The following is an 18,571-nucleotide window of genomic DNA, read 5'->3' on the forward strand; positions in this document are numbered from 1 at the left end:
CCGCCACAGAGAAGGCTCTTCCCATGGGGCCCGCCAAACGACATTGTTTAGTCGACAGGACCCGGAGAAGGCCAACTCTGTGGGACCTTACCGGTCGCTGGGATTCGTGCGGTAGCAGGCGGTTCCGGAGGTAATCTGGTCCAATGCCATGTAGGGCTTTAAAGGATTTACCTCTCCGTTTCTCTTTCTCCTCCTCTCCCTCCCTGTCTTTGGTTTTTTAATGTTGGAAAACATTGACTGCTTCCAAGATTGTTAGATAAACAGGGACCTGCCAAGATTCAACAGGCAACTTGTAAACAGCATGTCTTTATATTTTGGCTAATTCAACAGCGAAGTATATTTTTATTTCAACTTGAGCTATCTTAATGATTATTCCAATGTCTGTTTTTTAATGAAATCTTTCTTAGCTTGACTGTCTTGGCTGCAAGGCGATATTTCAGGAAGTATTTCAAGTTTTTAAAATGCACAGTAGATGAATTAAATCAAGTAAAAGGATTAGTGCTGCCCATTCTTTTAGTCTTATTTTTTCTTCTCTTCCCTTCTTTAAATTTATTGTTTTGTCATAATGAATAGAATAGAATAGAATAGGGAATACAATGGAATAAAATAGAATAGAATTTTACTGGCCAAGTGTGATTGGACACAAAAGGAATTTGCCTTGGTGTTTCCAATCACACACTTGGTCAATAAAATTCTATTCAGAATTTAATTTTTTTTTAAAGTTGTTTTAGAATAGAATAGAATAGAATAGAATTTTATTAGCCAAGTACGATTGGACACACAAGGAATTTGTCTTGGTGCATATGCTCTCAGCGTACATAAAATAAAATATACATTTGTCAAGAATCATGTGGTACGACACTTAATAATTGTCATAGGGGTCAAATAAGCAATGAAGAAGCAATATTAATAAAAATCTTAGGATATAAGCAACAAGTACAACAGTAAAACAAAAACATACATACATTCAACCTTAGTAAGTACAAAAAAATCAATATATATTATATAATTCAGTGATTTTCAACCTTTCTTGAGCCGCGGCACATTTTTTACATTTACGAAACCCTGGGGTACATTGAGCGGGGGGGGGCTGCTAAAAAAAGTTTGGACAAAAAAATTATCTCTCTCTCTCTTCCTCCCTTTCGCTCTATTTGTCTCTCCCTCCCTCTTTCTTTCTCTTTCTTTCTCTCTCTCTCCATCCCTCTTTCTCTTCCTTCCTCTCTTTTTTGCTCTCTTTCTCCCTCCCTACCTCCCTCTATGTCTTTTACTCTCTCCTTCCCTCCCTCTTTTTCTTTCTCTCTCTTGCTTTCTCTCTATCTCTTTCTCTTTCTCTCTTGCTTTCTTTTTCTTGTTCTCTTTCTCTCTTGCTTTCTCTCTCTCTTGTTCTTTCTCTCTCGCTCATTCACTCTTTCTCTCTCTTGCTTTCTTTCCTTCTCTCTCTCTTGCTTTCTTTCTCTCTCTAAGCTTTGCGGCACACCTGACCATGTCTCACGGCACACTAGTGTGCCACGGCACACTGGTTGAAAAACACTGATATAATTAATGATGGTTAACAGAGGGATTTGGAGTGTAATGTTCAGCTTAATCTGTCGACTGCTTTGTGTGAGTGTGTGTGTGTGTGTGTGTAAAAAGAGAGGATAATTTAGTGCTTTTTTTGTTTTTTTCCAGCACCCAGCCAGATAGACCCTCCATGTTAAATATTACATATTTTTCTTCCTTTTTGTACACTTTTTTTTAAACTTCATTTCTATTGACAACCCTATTTGCAGACCAATGAAGATGAGCACAAATGAATACGGACAACTCTGGCTCTCCATTTCCAATGAAGTCAGACAAAATCTAAAGGTGGCATCACCTCAAGGAGCTCTGCCGTTGGCGCTTGAGATCTTTCAGCAAAAACTGAAGCTGCATATTGTTGATATCATAGGTAGGTCAGTTCACATCGTTTCAAATTCATGACATATTTGATCCCGAAGTTCTGGGTTATAGTGCCCGTAGGTTAAACCACATTTTTCCAAAATTGGAAAGATTTGGCTCTTGACTGAGGTGAAGCTATTTCTCTGTGAGGTAAAACCATTCAGGTTTTCCTCAGAAATGTGGACCCCCTTGCAGAGTTTCAAGAACATGGAGATACAGACAAGAAGTCAATAATTATTTTCTATTCTCCCCAAATTCTCAATGGAGGGAAAATGTTCAATAATTCCGTGTCTCTCTCTCTCTCACCTTTCTACATCTAAACTGAAATCTAAGGAAGTGAGAGTTGAACAGGAATCAGAGCCAGCTGTTTCCTCAGTCATTGGAGGAAAAAAAAGGATGTTTGGGGAAATAGAAACATAGAAGACTGACTGCAGAAAAAGACCTCATGGTCCATCTAGTCTGCCCTTATACTATTTCCTGTATTTTATCTTAGGATGGATATATCTTTATCCCAGGCATGTTTCAATTCAGTTGCTGTGGATTTTGCCAACCACGCCTGCTGGAAGTCTGCGGAGAGGGGCGGCATATAAATCCAATAAATCTAATCTTTCAAAATACTCATAAGCTTATCCGTTTTCCTTTTCAATCCATTCATAAAAATTTCCCCCCAATTTTATAAAATTCTATGTCTTCTGTATCTTTAATTTTCATTGTAAGTCTATTCATTTCAGCACAATCCATTATAAAGAAGAAATAAATTTAATTTTTTGTATAGTTACTGCAGCTGGAATTGTCTATGCACAGAATTGGAAATTGAATAGAATACCAACAGATAGAGAAGTATTGAGGGAGATTATGGATAGATTCTTATAATATATGAGCCCAAGCAATAAATCTCCCCAACTGCAATTACATGTATGGTCCTGATCCTTTGTGCCTGAAACCCAGATAATTAAGAACTTTACAAATGTCGTCTTTAGGAAATGAAGGAATAGCCGCTTGTCAACTGCTTCCGTCAATCCCATGTCTTCTCCACTGTCGGCTCCACGCTGGGACATTGGCCTTGTGGTTCCGATCTCCTTGTCCTGCTCTACCGGACTGTTTACTTTATCAATGTCAGAAGGTGATGGAAGAATCCTGAAAACCACACGGTCTCCTTTTTTTGGACTGGTATGAAAGAAGGGGGTGGTTGTGCATGGGCATTTACCGAACCCACCTTCTGTTCTCCATGGAGTGAAGATGTATCTTGGTATAAGTGTGGTTTTCCCTCCAATGAGAAGGAAAAAACCCATGAGGAGGTTTGCCTGGCGTTGACAAGGCAGCAAGGTACGGGGAGCTGAATTGAGACATGTTATGCAAGGCACACATTTTCTACCCTGTTTCCCCGAAAATAAGACGTACCCCAAAAGTAAGGCATGTCAGAGGTTTTGCAGAATTTGCTAATATAAGGCACCCCCCAAAAATAAGGTGTAGTCAAGTTTACATACGGTACGGTGGAAAAACATACGGTACCATTCAAAGCTGTTCATAGCGGTACCGTAATAACATGGCGTCCCCTGCTGGCCACTTCCATCGCTTTGTACCATCCAGTACAGCAGACACAGTCTGCTGCTGTCTCACCGCCATTACAGTCTCCACTACAGTGCGTAGACTCTAGCTCCTCTGGTGGCCGGAAGCTGCAATAGCGGGAGTATACTGTTGTACCATATAAGTGCCGTCATTTGTGTGTGTGGGTGCCATACTGACAAGTACCGTACCGTAATCAGTGTACCGTACGGTATACTTTCTTTGGGGGTGTCAGCTTTTCTGCCTGTGAATTTGTCTTATTTGAGAAATATAAGGCACCCCCCCCCCCCCCCGAAAATAAGACGTAGCACAATTTTTGGAACAAAAATTAATATAAGACAGTGTCTTATTTTCGGGGAAACACGGTATTAATGTATTTGGATAACTCAGGGGTAGGCAAAGTTGCCTCTTCTATGACTTGTGGACTTCAACTCCCAGAATTCCTGAGACAATCACGCTACCTCAGGAATTCTGGGAGTTGAAGTCCACATGTCATAGAAGAGCCAACTTTGCCTATCCCTGGTATAATTCACAGGGAGGGTTATTCGTAGGATGAGTTACTTGACTTACTTGGTCATTACACTCCCTCTGCTTATTCTGTTGAAGGTCTTGAGGTGGCTTCTTATAGAAACAACCTGCGGATCACGAAAATACAGGGATAATCTTCAGTGTATAAGTTTATCCATGACTTGCCCTATCAAGGCATCATGGCTGGGTCATAACTTGGTACCGGTCATCGTTGACTGCACCTCAACAGTCAGAGACCTCAGAGTTGGGATTCTGTCTCTAATGGTATGGATATATAGTAGGATGACAAGTGTGTGTGTGGGAATCAAGAAAGTACCTTTTTTTGCAAACACAGCTTGAGATGCGCCGTGTGGTTCTAGGTATTGTAATACAGTATTTCTACAGTTTCCGCGTCAACTTCCAGATCTGACTTGGTGAACTTGTCCTTCCTCATCTTCCCGCTGTCTATGGCATGTGAAAACATATAAATATACTTGTGTGTGTGTGACATACTGTATCTTTGCTAATAATGAAAAGGAAGTATAGATCTATTTCAAGCTATTTTGCTCTCATCAGCCAGCCATACCCTTACTGGGATTTGAACCCTGGGCAGTCTGCCTGTAAGGCAGTAGCTTTAACCTCTAGGCCACAGGTTCTCCTCCTCTCAGCTTGTACCAGGGAAGATTTATATGTTGTTTTTTCCCTGTTGAATCACCCTGGTATACCCAAATATGGGAGGGAGCATATTGCTTCCTTTTTGCCAAACGGAAGAGGCAAAAAGGAAGCAGTGTGCTCCCAACCATATTTGGGTATACCAGGGTGATATAACTCCTCCCTGGTACAAGCTGAGAGGAGGAGAACCTATGGTGTAGTGGTTAAAGCTATTGCCTTAAAGGCAGACTCCTTAGGTTCAAATCCTGGTAAGGGTATGGCTAGCGGATGAGAGCCAAATAGTTTGAAATAGATCTATACTTCCTTTTCATTATCAGCAAAAATATGTTTTACACACATACACACAAAATATCTATATCTATCTATCTATCTATCTATCTATCTATCTATCTATCATCTATCTATCTTTCTATCTATCTATCTATCTATCTATTTATCATCTCTATCTATCTATCTATCTACCTATCATCTCTATCTTTCTATCTATCTTTCTATCTATCTATCTATCATCTATCTATCTATCTATCATCTCTATCTATCTATCTATCTATCTATCTATCTATCTATCTATCTATCTATCTATCTATCTATCTATCTATCTATCTATCATCTATCCATCATCTATCTGTCTGTCTGTCTGTCTGTCTGTCTGTCTATCTATCTATCTATCTATCTATCTATCTATCTATCTATCTATCTATCTATCATCTCTATCTATCATCTCTATCTATCTATCTATCTATCTATCTATCTATCTATCTATCTATCATCTATATCTATCTATCATCTATATCTATCTATCTATCTATCTATCTATCTATCTATCTATCTATCTATCTATCTATCTATCTACCTACCTACCTACCTACCTACCTACCTACCTATCTCTATCTATCATCAAGATGACCTTGGAAGGACCCTGTAGTTTTTTTTTTTAAGTAACTCAAGATGCAAACATTTTATATTCCTTCCCCCTTCTGTTTTCTTCACAAGGACAACCTTGTAAGGTGGGTTCGGCTGAGAGGGAGAGAGTGATTTGATCGCTAATATAAAATTATGATTAATTTATGGGCCATCATTTTGTGGCCTTTTTTATTACACTTTGCTAGCGGGGGCAATTCTGGGAGTTGAAGTCCCTATATCTTCAAGTTGCAAAAGTTGAGGAACACTAGGTATATAGTTTTAAAAAAAAATATTATTATTATTAGCTTATGCCATGAATTTCTTTTGCTTACCGTTTCTTATTCCCAGGAATGTAGCTTGTTCTGAAAAACATACAATTATGGGTATGTAGGTGTAGTTAATGGATAGAAGACTGTGTTGCTAAGTAGGTTGCAAGGCGCCGTAAGAGAAAATAGAGACATCTTTTGTGAATTGCACACAATTCTAACTAGAACATTCACTCTTTCAATCTTCTCACATTTAAGAAAGTGCAATGCAATTAACTAACAAAGGGATTGAATTTTGGTAGGGTTTTTTTTTTTCTCTCCTGATTTTTCAGTGTTGTCATAAAGGAATTCTGTAAAATGCACTAAAGAAATGTATTAGATCAAGGGTCTACAACCTTGGCGACTTTAAGAATTCCCTAGCTAGCAATGGTGGGGAATTCTATATGTTTATTTATTTTATTTATTATTTAGATTTGTATGCCACCCCTCTCCGCAGACTCGGGGCGGCTCACAACAAAGTGAAACAATTTACAACAAATCTAAATTACAGTTTAAAAATATTTTAAAAACCCCATTTTCTAAACAAACATACATACAGACATACCATGCATAAATTGTATATGCCTGGGGGAGATGTCTCAGTTCCCCCATGCCTGATGACAAAGGTGGGTCTTAAGGAGCTTACGAAAGGCAAGGAGAGTAGGGGCAGTTCTAATCTCCGGGGGGAGTTGGTTCCAGAGGGTCGGGGCCGCCACCGAGAAGGCTCTTCCCCTGGGGCCCACCAACCGACATTGTTTAGTTGACGGGACCCGGAAAAGGCCACACATCTTCAAATGGCCAAAGTTGGAGATCCCTGGGTTAAATTATCTACAGACTGTTGTATGATCATGTTTACTATATATGCCTTATGGATTAAAAACAGGAATTTATTATTATTATTTATTAGATTTGTATGCCGCCCCTCTCCGAAGACTTGGGGCGGCTCACAACAGTAATACAAAAACAATATAACAGTGAGACCAACCTAATATTAAAATTAAACATATCTAAAACCCCAGCAATTTAAAACCGTACAACACATACATACCAAACATAAAATATAAAAGCCTGGGGGAGGATGTCTCAGTTCCCCCATGCCTGGCGATAAAGGTGGGTCTTGAGTAATTTGCGAAAGACAAGGAGGGTGGGGGCCGTTCTAATCTCTGGGGGGAGTTGATTCCAGGGGGCAGGGGCCGCCACAGAGAAGGCTCTTCCCCTGGGGCCCGCCAAACGACATTTAGGGGTTGGGAGAATGAATACATTGGAAATACCGTTTCTACTATTAATGGTATATTATAGGATTTATCCTATAAAAGTTTAGGAAAGCTATAATTTCAAGTCTATGCAGATTTTAACCATTGTCATCCAATGTGGCTTAAGCGGGGAGCTTGTGGCTTCCCAGATCTTGCTCAACTACAACTCCCAGCATTCTCCACTATAATTTGCAGTTGTAGTAGAGGCATATTTGGAGGATGAGAAAGTTCCTAGCCATTTCCTGACACAAAGATTTATCCATCTGCACCCCCAAATGTTTATTGTCCTACTCTGCTAAGTATATAGAGCTTAACAGAACAAAACATGGGTTTGAGGCTTACTGGGTTTTCCTTAATTGTACCCTCTCTATATTTCCTTTCTATTTTCAATTTGACTGAAGAAGTGGTTTCTTACCGTTGGTATTACCACCTAACTTAAAATAATTGCAATGTAATAAATTATCCTGCTGCACCAAACAAGTGTCGTGCATCAATCACTGAACATAGAAACATAGAAACATAGAAGACTGACGGCAGAAAAAGACTTCATGGTCCATCTAGTCTGCCCTTATACTATTTCCTGTATTTTATCTTACAATGGATATATGTTTATCCCAGGCATGTTTAAATTCAGTTACTGTGGATTTACCAACCACGTCTGCTGGAAGTTTGTTCCAAGGATCTACTACTCTTTCAGTGAAATAATATTTCCTCACGTTGCTTTTGATCTTTCCCCCAACTAACTTCAGATTGTGTCCCCTTGTTCTTGTGTTCACTTTCCTATTAAAAACACTTCCCTCCTGAACCTTATTTAACCCTTTAACATATTTAAATGTTTCGATCATGTCCCCCCTTTTCCTTCTGTCCTCCAGACTATACAGATGGAGTTCATGAAGTCTTTCCTGATACGTTTTATGCTTAAGACCTTCCACCATTCTTGTAGCCCGTCTTTGGACTCGTTCAATTTTGTCAATATCTTTTTGTAGGTGAGGTCTCCAGAACTGAACACAGTATTCCAAATGGGGTCTCACCAGCGCTCTATATAAGGGGATCACAATCTCCCTCTTCCTGCTTGTTATACCTCTAGCTATGCAGCCAAGCATCCTACTTGCTTTTCCTACTGCCCGACCACACTGCTCACCCGTTTTGAGACTGTCAGAAATCACTACCTCTAAATCCTTCTCTTCTGAAGTTTTTGCTAACACAGAACTGCCAATGCAATACTCAGATTGAGGATTCCTTTTCCCCAAGTGCATTATTTTACATTTGGAAAGATTAAACTGAAGTTTCCATTGCTTTGACCATTTATCTAGTAAAGCTAAATCATTTACCATATTACAGACCCCTCCAGGAATATCAACCCTATTGCACACTTTAGAGTCATCGGCAAATAGGCAAACCTTTCCTACCAAACCTTCCCCTATGTCACTCACAAACATATTAAAAAGAATAGGACCCAGAAGAGACCCTTGTGGCACACCGCTTGTAACCTGTCTCTGCTCAGAATACTCGCCATTAACAATAACTCTGTGATGTCTATGCTTCAGCCAGCTTGAAATCCACTGAACTTTTGATTTTTCACGACTTTGAAACCAAAGCAGAGCAAAGTGTGGGGGTCTCACTTCGTGGAAGAAGGAGGGCTGTGACGTTCCTTCACAGCTGCTAGCTAAGTACTTAAGGACTGATTAAGGGGATTGTAGGGACTACCAGGTTGTTTTGGGACGAGTGCTCTTTGCAATACAAAAAGGGTGTTTTGTTTCTTTTGAATTTTTGTGATAAAGAACATTGTTTTTGAACTTTCAAGTGTGTGTGTTTCTGAAATTTGTACCCTTGAATTGTCCTGAGACTCATACCATAGAGCCCGGCAGAACAAGATCAAAGCACTATTGTGTAACGCAAAATCTAGACAAGTTACAATGATTATTTTAACCCCAAGTATTCAAATACAGGTATGCTACCCAACTGGCTTAGCTATAGCAATAGCAATAGCATTTAGACTTATATACTGCTTCATAGTGCTTTGATAGGTCTCTCTAAGTGGTTTACAGAGTCATCCTCTTGCCTCCAACAGGTGAACCTTTTTTCCTTGGGAGCCAAAAGATATGTGAGTTTGGTTGATAGAGAGAACCACTTCAAAGGAATTTCCTAATGAGTCTTTGGCCGCTGGCCCAGACTTGTGTTTATCTCAGAGACATTTAGCCTGGTAACGCTGCTAGAATGGACTATTGGACTATTAATCATTTTAAAACAGAACGGCCCAGGGGAATCAATTTCCCCATGCCTGATGGCAGAGGTGGGTTTTAAGGCGTTTGCGAAAGGTAAGGAGGGTGGGGAACAAGCCTAATCTCTGGGGGGAGTTGATTCCAGAGGGTCGGGGCCGCCACAGAGAAGGCTCTTCCCCTGGGTCCCGCCAGACAACATTGTTTCGTCGACGGGACCCGGAGAAGGCCAACTCTGTGGGACCTCACCGGTCGTTGGGATTCGTGCGGCAGAAGGCGGTCCCGGAGATATTCTGGTCTGATATAAACGTGACCAAGAGGCATCACAGTTACAATAGCAATAAATAGAATCCAGAGGAGATCATCACAAATCATTTAATGTATAATTTATGGTAAGGAAACACTTATGTCTGATTCAAACACCATAGATATTGTGGAACGGATGGTTTTTAACGCGGTAACCCCACCTCGATATAAAAGTAAACACATTAAACATACAGCGTAGAATCAGTCTGGGAAATACATAAATACTCCTTCGTATGTCTAAGGCTACTCAAGTCTCATATAAATATAAATGGCAAGACATTTGACTCCTTAAAAAAATAGTCCCAACATCAATATATGCAAGAGGTAACACTGCCTGCCTGGCTGAAAACAATTGGCTGGATCTGTTTACACAATGAGTAACATGGAAGGGTTTTGCTCAACATTTAGTAGATATGAATAACTAGGCAGTTTCCAAAGACGATGCTTGTACATTAAAAAAAAAAAGATTTGATGCTAATTTTCCACTTGATAAAGACAAACTCTGGAAACGAGACAGAATTTGAACCGGTTTTCAATCTAGTTTCTTAAACGCTGCCTAAATCATCTTTTGTCCTATGGGGGGTGGGTGGGTGTATAATGGCTACATTGGCACAGGTGATTAAGCAAGCATTACGCAAAAACATGGCTTACCAAAGAAGAGGTACACAACCTGATTTAATTCCTATTAAAGTCACTTTCTGTAAGATGAAGCAGTTTAAATAGATTGCTTTCCTGAATTACAGTATTCACTGTCATGGATAATGTAATTGTACGACCTTGCACTTTCGTGCAATTTAAGTATTCACACCTGCTTTCATGCAATTACAAGTACAGTGATACCTTGTCTTACAAACTTAATTGGTTCTTAAGGTGAAAAGTTTGTAAGACGAAACAATGTTTCCCATAGGAATCAATGGAAAAGCGATTAATGCGTGCAAGCCCAAAATTCACCCCTTTTGCCAGCCGAAGCGCCTGTTTTTGCACTGCTGGGATTTCCCTGAGGCTCCCCTCCATGGGAAACCCCACCTCCGGACTTCCGTTGCCAGCGAAGTGCCCATTTTTGCGCTGCTGGGATTTCCCTGCTGGGATTCCCCTGCAGCATCACAAAACCACGGAAGTCCGGAGGTGGGGTTTCCCATGGAGGGGAGCCTCGGGGGAATCCCAGCAGCGCAAAAACGGGTGCTTCTTCGGTGGCAACGGAAGTCCGGAGGCGGGGCATCCCAGAGGTGGCGGTGGGTTTGTAAGGTGAAAATAGTTTGTAAGAAGAGGCAAAAAAAATCTTAAACCCCAGGTTTGTATCTCAAAAAGTTTGTATGACGAGGCGTTTGTAGGACGAGGTATCACTGTATTTACCAGAAAACAAGCAAATACTGTATCATCTCGTATGTGGCACGGCCTTCTCAGCTCAACTCTGCAAATTCTCTGGCATTTTATTATTATTATTATTATTATTATTATTATTATTATTATTATTATTTATTGGATTTGTATGCCGCCCTCTTTTGCTAGGAACATATTTATGGGCAGGCAAGAACCCACTCACTGAGCTTTAATAGGTTAACTTTGGGAGTCGTCGACAAGATTTTTAAAAATCCTTAATGTATGTTGTCCTATCAAAAGACCGCTGTTCTTTTGATGCTCTTTGAAATAATTTGCTATCAGCACTTTTCTAAATATTTTGCTCAGTTTCCTGAACAAGATTGTGAATCCTATAAGCCATCAGACCAGAATGATACCACTTTTGGGCGCAGAAGGGTTATGAAAAAAAGGGCAAAATTAAACAGCTATATCTCCAAGGAAATGGTTAAAAAAACCCAACCTCGGGTTGATTCCTTCGGCATTACCAAGTATATTTTTTGGCACAGCATGGATATGGTTTGGCCTGTTTCTTTACCACTCATAACAAGTTCCACCCAAGGTGTCTACCATTCATCAACTGTCCGTTCTTGCCCGGTGACATTCCAAGTGAGCAGATCTTCTGATAATAGAACACTGATGGGATGATGGAAGGCTACAAGGAGATCCACCCTATCTGGAGTCTGCTCCATTTCAAAACATCCCTTGTTGCAGCTGAGCTCTGAAAGACCTTGCTTGGCCCAGTGTCCGTTTCAAACTTTCTCTGCTCTAAGAACTGAATTTGGTTCGCTTTGGTACTAATTGCAGTAACGTGCAAGGACTTTACGGAACGAGCTTTTTAAAAATAGCTCCTCTTTTAGTCTTTAGATCATCCTTCATTAAGGGAATCATGCCAACTTTTCCATTGTTTTCCAGTTGGAAACACTATACCCTTTAAAAGCAACGTGGTTTGTGTTTTTAGATTCTCTAGCGTTCTTCCACATTTTTCAATTTGGATCGCGTGGTTTTTCTTCTAAAACAAAGCTTGGCGTTCGCTCTTCCATTTTAAAAAAGTTTTCTTCTGCAAATGATAACGTGGGACGTTTTAGTTCCTCTCCGAAATGGACCTTCAGGTTGATTTTGCAAGCGCCGAATTAAAATTTGGGACAATTTCTTTTGCGTTGTAAACCGTTCTCTATGCGAAAATGTTTCTTTTTATTGGTGGGGTGAAGTTACATCTCGCTCCTGATGGCTTTTCATTACAAACAGAAGGTCACACGTTCCAGAATAAAAGTATTTTGTTATCAAGATATTTTGTTGGGGGGGAAGAGGGGAGGGGGTTTATAAAAAGAAGAAGCAGGCTCTTGTATTCCTGTCCCAACTCTGCTTGTGTCTCTTCATTTGATCTGTTCTTTAAAAGTTTTGGAAAGTTGGGGTTCAGAGGACCTTCTCGTCAAGTAGTTTGTTGATCCCGTCGCATATTTTTTTGAGGTGTGGACGGCATTCTCCATCCAGGCTGTAGAGAGCGGTAAGGAATTCGACGGCGGCGAAGTGGTCAAAGACGTGGTTGATCCGCGCATGAGACCTGGCGGTCAGGTGCCGCTCCACAAGTTCGTGAACGAGGTCTCTGCACTCGTTCAACAGTTCCGAAAGAACGTTCTTATCAAAGGTGAACTCCACTTCGTAAAAACTGACCACCGTCATGGCCGCCTGGTTCAGCTTCTTGCGGAATTTCTCCACGATCTCCATCTCGTCCGTGTTGAACTGGTTGTTTCGGTAGAGGATCCCAATCTTGATGGCGACTTTGATCAAGTCTTTCATAATCTTGTGGGCTTCTTTCTTGTTTTTCATGTGCTCTATGGTCACTTTGTACAACTCGTCGAAGATTTCGCTGCTGGTGTCGTCGATCAACATGTTGGCCATGGTCTTACTTGCCATCTTGCTCAATATCTTCTTCTGGGCTTGCAAAGCAAGGCTCTTGGAACTAAAGTGTTCAGGACCTAAAGAACACAACAGGGCAACAAGAGAAAGAGAGAATTAGTTGCAAAGTCCTTTATAATATGACCTATAAAGCCCTACATGGCATTGGGCCAGATTACCTATGGGACCTGGTTGCCAGGTATTCATCTGGTTAGCGTCCTAAATCTGGTCAGCTTCAGCACATTATTTTATAACCTGGTTAGTGTTGTGGTGAGCTCTGGCCCTGCTCCTGCCCCAAGGACTGTGGATGTGGGGGAGACATCCACATGCTGCAGGCCTGTTTTGCCCCCGGTGGAATCTGCTGATGAAGGCTCCTCTGACCAAGAAGACATGAGTGACAGGGAGGAGGAGAGTGTGGCAGACAGCTCAGAAGGAGATCAATTATCTAGCTCCTCCTTGGATTCGGAACAAGAGTTAATGATACAGCCACACATGTGGAGAGCGATGCATAGGCAACAACAACTGAGAGATTATTATCAAAGAAAATGAGGCCACCTGTGGTTGGGTGGGGCTGTGGTCATTAGTGAGGCTGCTATAAATAGCAGCCTGTGGGTTTGGCCATTGTGGAGGATTATCTGATCGTTGTGTTTCGTGACTGCTTTACTGACTTTGACCTTTTGTGTGCTGATTTTTCCCCGCTTTGAAACTAAACCAGAGCAAAGTGTGTTTCACTTTGTGAAAGAAGAAGGACTGTGAATTGCCTCACAGCTGCAAGCTAAGTATCACAGAACTGATAAGGGACTTGTACAAATTACCAGTTTGTTTGGAGACCAGTGCTCTTTGCTATACCAAAAGAGGGCTTGGTTTAAGTGAATTTTCATCATAAAGAACATTGTTTTGAATTTTCAAACGTGTGTGTGTCTGAAATTTGTACCTGTGAATTTTCGGGAGGATTCTACCAGAGAGCCTGACAGAACAGTTAGGGCTTTAAAAAAAATTCATTCAGAGAGAGTAACAATGAAAAAGCTTGCAAGCCAGTAGGAGCTGGGAACATCATTAACACCTGGAAAGAAACATTCCGAGCAAGTAGAGCAATGGAAAAAACCCTGCAAAGACTTAGGGCTTGGAAAACATTCTTCTTTGCAGAGAGTAACAATGAAAAAGCTTGCAAACTGCTAAGACCTAGGAACATTGTTAACATCTGGTTAGGGCTGGAAGGAAACTTACTCGGAGCAAGTTAGAGCAATGAAAAAAACTCCTGCAAAGACTTAGGACTTGGAAAACATTCTTCGCAGAGAGAAACAATGAAAGAACCTGCAAGGTAAGAGCTGGGAAGATCGTTAGGGCTGGAGGAGGGAGGGGAAAAAAAGCTACATTCAGCATGAGTATGCACCCAAATTATCAGCCTCTCTTAGGAAGGAAAAAGGTGCATCTTATACTCCGAAAAATACGGTACCTTATCATTTGAGAATCTCGAATAGCCAGTGAAGGCTTAAGAAAAACGATCAGTGAATGATTGCAACCCAGCTATCTTATATCGAATGACCTAAGTGCTAAAGCCCACTGCAACAATATCGCCAAAAAAGCCTCTAGAGTTGTTAACCTGATCCTACGCAGCTTCTGCTCAGGCAATCTCACTCTATTCACAAGAGCCTACAAAACGTTTGCCAGACCCATCCTAGACTACTGCTCATATGTCTGGAACCCATGCCACATCTCAGACATCAACACCCTTGAAAATGTCCAAAGATATTTCACCAGAAGAGCCCTTCACTCCTCCACTCGAAACAGAATATCCTACGAAAATAGACTAACAATCCTGGGCCTTGAAAGCCTAGAACTATGGTGCCTAACACACGATTTGAGTATTGCCCACAAGATCATATGCTGCAACGTCCTACCAGTCAATGACTACTTCAGCTTCAACCGCAACAACACAAGAGCACGCAACAGATTCAAACTTAATACGAACCGCGCCAAACTTGACTGTAAAAAATATGATTTCAACAATCGAGATATCGAAGCATGGAACTCATTGCCGGACTCAATTGTGTCAACCCCTAACCCCCAACATTTCTCCCTTAGACTCTCCACGATTGACCTCTCCAGGTTCCTAAGAGGCCAGTAAGGGGCGTACATAAGTGCACTGGTGTGCCTTTCGTCCCCTGTCCAATTGTCTTTCCTTTCTTTCACCTATCATATATATTCTCTTCCTTTCATATATCCTCTCCTCTAAGTTCACTCTCACCCTCTTTTATATTATCACATGTCTATTTTTCTTCCTATGTATTTGTGTATTGGACAAATGAATAAATAAATAAAATAAATAAAACATTCACTTAGTCTCTCTCTCTCTCTCTCCCCTCCCTCCTTCCCTCCCCCCCTTTTCCATAGCAATCAGAAGCCACCAATAATCCATATATGGGCAAAATTGCAAACCCAACTGGTTATACTTGACTAACCTTGTGTAGAATTGAAGGGGAAGCGTGCAATGGCTTTTGAAGCCATATGGTGTGTCCCCCACCCACCTACCCACCCCCCTTTTTTTTAGAAATGCGGGACAAATAGTAGGCGGTGAGAATTGGCTAAGCAAAATCAATGAAAGCCGACGGATTCTTTGCTATATACCCAAGTTGCTCCGAAGATTTATTTATTTATTGGATTTGTATGCCGCCCCTCTCCGTAGACTCGGGGCGGCTAACAACAGTAATAAATAACATCATATAAATCCAATACTAAAACAACTAAATTGTAAAAAACAAACATCCCTACAAACAAACATAACATGCATAAATTGTAAAGGCCTAGGGGGAAAGAATATCTCAGTTCCCCCGTGCCTGACGGCAGAGGTGGGTTTTAAGGAGTTTACGAAAGGCAAGGAGGATGGGGGCAATTCTAATCTATGGGGGGAGTTGATTCCAGAGGGCTGGGGCCGCCACAGAGAAGGCTTTTCCCCTGGGCCCCGCCAAACGACATTGTTTTGTTGACGGGACCCGGAGAAGGCCCACTCTATGGGACCTAACCGGTCGCTGGGATTCATGCGGCAGAAGGCAGTCTCGTAGATACCCTGGTCCAGTGCCATGAAGGGCTTTATAGGTGATGACCAACACTTTGAATTGTGCCCGGAAACTGATCGGCAACCAATGCAGACTGCGGAGTGTTGGTGTAACATGGGCATATTTGGGAAAGCCCATGATTGCTCTCGCAGCTGCATTCTGCACGATCTGAAGTTTCCGAACACTTTTCAAAGGTAGCCCCATGTAGAGAGCATTACAGTAGTCAAGCCTCGAGGTGATGAGGGCGTGAGTGATAGTGAGCAGTGACTCCCGGTCCAAATAGGGCCGCAACTGGTGCACCAGGCGAACCTGGGCAAACGCCCCCCTCGCCACAGCTGAAAGATGTTTCTCTAATGTGAGCTGTGGATCGAGGAGGATGGCCAAGTTGCGGACCCTCTCCGAGGGGGTCAATAATTCCCCCCCCAGGGTGATGGACGGACAGATGGAATTGTCCTTGGGAGGCAAAACCCACAGCCACTTCATCTTACCAGGGTTGAGTTTGAGTCTGTTGACACCCATCCAGAAGATGTGCTTGTTTTGGACACCGGGAGACACTGTTGCTTCGTGCCTAGTGGCAGGGAGCCCCATTTGCCTGTCGGGGGAAGAATACCAAAAGCCACAAATTGGGGGGGTGGGGATGCTTAAAATTCAAAGAATATATATTTCAGGGCATCCTCTAACACCCTTCGAGGTGTTGGCATATTTCAGTGTGGCGGCCTTCAAGCTGACAATCTGGTGCTTGAGCGGCATTTGCGATGAATTGTGTTTGTAGCGCCTCTGCAAAACTATATCCCTTCATTTGAATTTTGTTTTTTTAAATAAATCTCCCTTTTACGAGTGGGATTTATGCTGGCAATTTCTTGAAGCTTCTTAAAGGGGGAACAGAAAAAAAAACTGATAAAACATTCTTTTTTCTCTTTCGTTCAGCTCTGAAACTGCTTGTGGAATTCAAATGAGCTGTTTTTGAGTTTTGCCCAAGACTTCTAAAGCAGCCTGCTATTTATTTGAATTAATATCTATTTATATTATGAGAAAAAAAGGGGGGGCGGGTTAGCAGGTCATTGGGGAGGCCAGCACAACTGATTCTCCGCAGCACATTTTTAATATTCTAGACAATTCTAATATTCAGTATTCTAATAATAATAATATTAAATTCTAATATTTAATATTCTAAACAATCTTCAAGACTGCCTTTTCTCGCATACCTCCTGTTGTGGTTAGCTCTGACCCAGCTCCTGCCCCAAGGACTGTGGATGTGGGGGAGACATCCACATGCTGCAGGCCTGTTTTGCTCCCGGTGGAATCTGCTGATGAAGGCTCCTCTGACCAAGAAGACATGAGTGACAGGGAGGAGGAGAGTGTGGCAGACAGCTCAGAAGGAGATCAATTATCTAGCTCCTCCTTGGATTCGGAACAAGAGTTAATGATACAGCCACGCATGCGGAGAGCGATGCATAGGCAACAACAACTGAGAGATTATTATCAAAGAAAATGAGGCCACCTATGGTTGGGTGGGGCTGTGGTCATTAGTGAGGCTGCTATAAATAGCAGCCTGTGGGTTTGGCCATTGTGGAGGATTATCTGATCGTTGTGTTTCGTGCCTGCTTTGCTGACTTTGACCTTTCTGTGCTGATTTCCCCCCGCTTTGAAACTAACCCAGAGCAAAGTGTGTTTCACTTTGTGAAAGAAGGACTGTGAATTGCCTCACAGCTGCAAGCTAAGTATCACAGAACTGATAAGGGACTTGTACAAATTACCACTTTGTTTGGAGACAAGTGCTCTTTGCTATACCAAAAGAGGGCTTCGTTTATTTGCAATTTTGGTATAAAGAACATTGTTTTGAATTTTCAAACTTGTGTGTGTCTGAAATTGTATCTGTGCATTTTCGGGAGGATTCTACCAGAGAGCTCGACAGAACACCTCCCAGTGACCGGTAAGATCCCCCAGGGTTGGTCTTCTTATCCTTGTGCGTGTACTCGGTTTATTCAATAAGTTTGTATTTTAATGTATTGTGCAAAGCCAGAACATTGTTGAGTAACCAAATTAAGGATTTATATTTTTAAAAATGTGACCACCTGTGGGAGTTCCGTATATTTCAACTCTGCAACTGTGTGAACTTCAGATCAAAGAGCTGAAGACATTCAGGGCTATTATTGATACGAGCACCGAGGCTATAATTATAGAGAGGACAGAAAGGATACGAAACGTTCTTTAAATGGAGCCTTCCGAAAATATTTCCTTCGCCTTCCCTATATCATAAACGCAGACTATGCGAGCATCTGTGACATTCCCAAAATATTTTAATCTCCAGATGGCTGAAATAAAACGTACAAAGTGTTACAGGGTGTTTTTTTCCTTCTTCTCCCCATTGCATACGTGGGTAGCTCAGGCTATGTTATTTACATGTAAATATGGTTGTCTGTTCAACATAGGCATTGCAGGCGTGCACATATACAGTGCGCAGAACCAACCTGTTCCAAGAGCTGAGAAAAAAATAAAACTCGAACCATCGCTATTCAATGCTACGGCTGAATTAATGGCCCATTCAAACAGGATGGTGATGACATGATTTTTTTTAAAAAAAGAATTGGGGACCTGGCAACTGACATGTA

The 18,571-nt window shown here is 41.5% G+C and overlaps 2 protein-coding genes across 2 annotated transcripts in view; one reads left to right on the forward strand and one right to left on the reverse strand.

Annotated features, from left to right (window-relative positions):
- AP4E1 (adaptor related protein complex 4 subunit epsilon 1) overlaps positions 1-3,064 on the forward strand; it is a 30,057-nt gene extending 26,993 nt beyond the window's left edge. The window contains 2 exon segments of the mRNA XM_070763466.1: positions 1,770-1,927; positions 2,898-3,064. Coding sequence (XP_070619567.1) covers positions 1,770-1,927; positions 2,898-3,058 — 319 coding nt within the window. The 3' untranslated portion in view covers positions 3,059-3,064.
- A 9,245-nt stretch (positions 3,065-12,309) lies between these two features.
- TNFAIP8L3 (TNF alpha induced protein 8 like 3) overlaps positions 12,310-18,571 on the reverse strand; it is a 36,270-nt gene continuing 30,008 nt past the window's right edge. The window contains exon 2 of the mRNA XM_070761952.1: positions 12,310-12,983. Coding sequence (XP_070618053.1) covers positions 12,421-12,983 — 563 coding nt within the window. The 3' untranslated portion in view covers positions 12,310-12,420. The remainder of the gene's footprint in view (positions 12,984-18,571) is intronic.

Source organism: Erythrolamprus reginae, chromosome 10 (genome assembly GCF_031021105.1).
Source record: "Erythrolamprus reginae isolate rEryReg1 chromosome 10, rEryReg1.hap1, whole genome shotgun sequence".
NCBI classification, from domain to species: domain Eukaryota; kingdom Metazoa; phylum Chordata; class Lepidosauria; order Squamata; family Dipsadidae; genus Erythrolamprus; species Erythrolamprus reginae.